Source organism: Penaeus monodon, chromosome 15 (assembly GCF_015228065.2).
Source record: "Penaeus monodon isolate SGIC_2016 chromosome 15, NSTDA_Pmon_1, whole genome shotgun sequence".
Lineage (NCBI taxonomy): Eukaryota > Metazoa > Arthropoda > Malacostraca > Decapoda > Penaeidae > Penaeus > Penaeus monodon.
In genome coordinates, this window is record NC_051400.1 from 14,427,754 (window position 1) to 14,430,730 (window position 2,977).

Below are 2,977 nucleotides of genomic sequence, written 5' to 3' on the forward strand. Positions count from 1 at the left end.
GTGCATTTTACATTCAGAGTAATTTAATTTTTATGTATAAAACTGCTTTGACATTGTTTTCATGCAATGTTTCAATCACAATTACTATTTATGACCTTCTTGTATAAAAGTCTTTTAATTATATAGTAATGCCAAACGCCGACTTTAAGCTAAGGCAATAATTTTGTAACTTTTAAACTGTTGCATATCTTTCTCAGTAACAGAACATCTCAGAATGATTTTACATGGCTAAAGAGCAACTGCAACACACATGTTTTGCTTTTATTTACAAATCATTTTATTTATTGAGATTTAAAGGTGAATGGCAGATCTCCTTGTGCATTCAGTTTTATGATTCTATATCGACTGTGTTTTTCCTCTTTTGTTTTTCTCTCATATTTTATACACCGACACAGACTGTTCCTGAGTGGGTGATACAACAGGCTCATATTGTTGATCTTTTTCTTCTCTTTTTTTTTATTCTCGCTCTGATGAATATTTTTTTCACTATCACATCCTTCTTCGTAAATTCTAGTATTTTTTTTTTTACGAAGTAGAAGAACTAGTATGCTTTCTTTAAAAATCAGTTTAAAGAAAGGAATTGCCGGGACATGGCTAACTCTTCTCTTCCCCCGACCCTGATTTAACCCTAGGAGCAACTCAATAAGCTGATGACCACCCTGATGAGTACTTGTCCCCATTTCATCCGATGCATCATTCCAAATGAATTCAAGCAGACTGGTAAGAACGAAGTATGTCACGCCCCCCCTCCCCTCCCCTCCGCAACACACTCGCGGAGGTGACCCTGAAGGGCTCGCTAAAGGATGCGCCCCTTTCCCTGTTTTTTCTCCCTCTTGTTTAGCTACGTTTTTTCCTATTTTTTACAATTCGGTTTTTCCCTTTTTTCTCTCTTTTCCTTTCGTATCCCTCCTAGAAAGGCTCTCTGGCGAGTTCGTACCTTCTTCCAAACGAAATAGGACAGACCAGAAGGGAGGTTATTTCCACAGGACGATAGTGTTACATGAAGCACGCATTTCCCCCACTTTCAGTTTTGTCTTTCTTTTCGCCTTTCTGCCTGCGAATGGGTGTTTGGAAACTGCCTTGCTATTGACTTGACAGGTGCTGTTTCCATACCCTTTATTTTTTTCTCTCCTTGTGAGTTCTGAAAGAAATGAAACCTGTCAGATAAGACTTTCTTCAGGATAAAAAAGATCATCCGTCAACGACACAGTAGTTGTTGTTTTTTCTATCCATCAGCGTAGTGTTGTAGTGCCTGTATTGTACTTTGATTTTTCCCCTGTTGTCATGCCCAAGACAGAAGATGTTGGTCTATAGAGATGGCGGACGATGGACTTTTTGAGTTCGTCCCACAGACACACTTTATGACCAACGAAATCCATATGAAAACGGACTATTATTTCTCTCTGCGTGTCCCCTTCAAGTCCTAGAATCCGTAGCAGTAGCAAAGTCGACAGATATCATAAATGCATATATTCCGAACCTCTCTGGAACATTGGTTTGCATCGTCTTCAAACACCTCTCATCACATCATTCCATGCACACGACACTCCTTATTCTTGTTCACGGTTGGACCCTTTCCACTGTACCTCTACTAACCGCTCCTGCGGTCGTTCTCAGGAGCAGCTCAACAATCTGATGACTACGCTCAGAAGCACAGCCCCCCACTTCATCCGTTGTATCATCCCCAATGAGAATAAGGCACCTGGTAAGACGTCGGGTAGAACCTCCCTTTAGTCAGAGCTCCAGCACCACAACGCCTCACGTAACGAGGTGGTTTGGGGACTCCGATTGCCTTTCTCGAGATTCTTTTCTGGTAGTGTTCTCAGTCCTCCCTCGTTGTGACTATAAACCCGTGACATGACTTCTCGGGTCCTAGGTCTCCCCTTACCCTTTATTATGACTCAAGGGGATAAGGATTTATCTGCATGAACCTTTGGCTATCGGGTCAAAGTCTTCCTTATTAAGTACTCTCACCTTGATTCTCGTTTAACCGGTGAGATACTGTCTACGAATGAGCCCAAAGGAGAAACGGCGGCGCTCTGAGGTCTCGCAGACTCCATAGGAAGTAGTCGTTTGTTTGTCATAGTCCCCTTAGAACCTTTTTCTTGAGCAGCGCCAAGAAAACGATGTCTGTTGTATCGTCGCGTTCCTTTTTCTGAGTGCTTTCCTTCCCCTCCTCAGGAACAGCTTAACAACTTGATGACTGTCCTAAGAAGCACAGCCCCACACTTCATCCGTTGTATCATCCCTAATGAAAATAAGGCAGCTGGTAAGGTCTCAGTCGTGCCTTCTAACAGCTAGCCAGAAGCCTTAGCTGAGTCTTCCTTGATTCAAAAAGACATTTTTTGCTTCAAGTCCACGTCTGTTGTCACAACTCCGTCTACAATGGAGAAGACATTCAGTGTTCCTAACTAAACAATACATGAACATTTCCTCTGTTCAGTCTCGTCTTCCAGTGATTTATCCCCGTCATCCACAGTGTCTCAGTACTTCCGGAACATGCCCTTCCGCTCCTTCCAAAATGTCATGTCTCAGTACCCGGAGGTGGAACTCCAGCTGGTGCATTCCTGTGTGACTCGTTTTTTTACTTCCCATATTGTCTCTTTTTTTCTCTATAGTAGACCACTAGCGTGTCCGAACCTTTACGAGCGGGTTACGGTCTCCCTGTAGATGTTTGTGTCTTAGTGTGTCCCCCATTCATTCTCCAGGAGCAACTTAACAACCTGATGACAGTGTTGAGGAGCACCTCCCCCCACTTCGTTCGTTGCATCATCCCTAACGAACACAAGGAACCTGGTAAGACCTCACAACCCACATCCCTCATCTCGTCGATCTGCTCCTCTGCCCTTCAGTTTCCTTTCTCTTTTATATGTTTGGAGAAAAGGGTCAAGGCTCTTTATGTGGCTCGCCGCCTTTGATTCTTTTTCTCTCTGTCTCGTATTCTTTTTCCCTCTCCTGTCTTAATACCCCCCCCCCC

At 43.3% G+C, this 2,977-nt stretch overlaps 1 protein-coding gene across 1 annotated transcript in view; it reads left to right on the forward strand.

The window, feature by feature from the left end:
* The window catches only part of LOC119581761 (myosin heavy chain, muscle-like), a gene marked incomplete in the record, with an annotated part of 38,657 nt that overhangs the window by 20,688 nt on the left and 14,992 nt on the right, over positions 1–2,977 (forward strand). Inside the window, 1 exon segment of the mRNA XM_037929893.1 lies at positions 633–720. Within this exon segment, the coding sequence (XP_037785821.1) occupies positions 633–720 (88 nt within the window).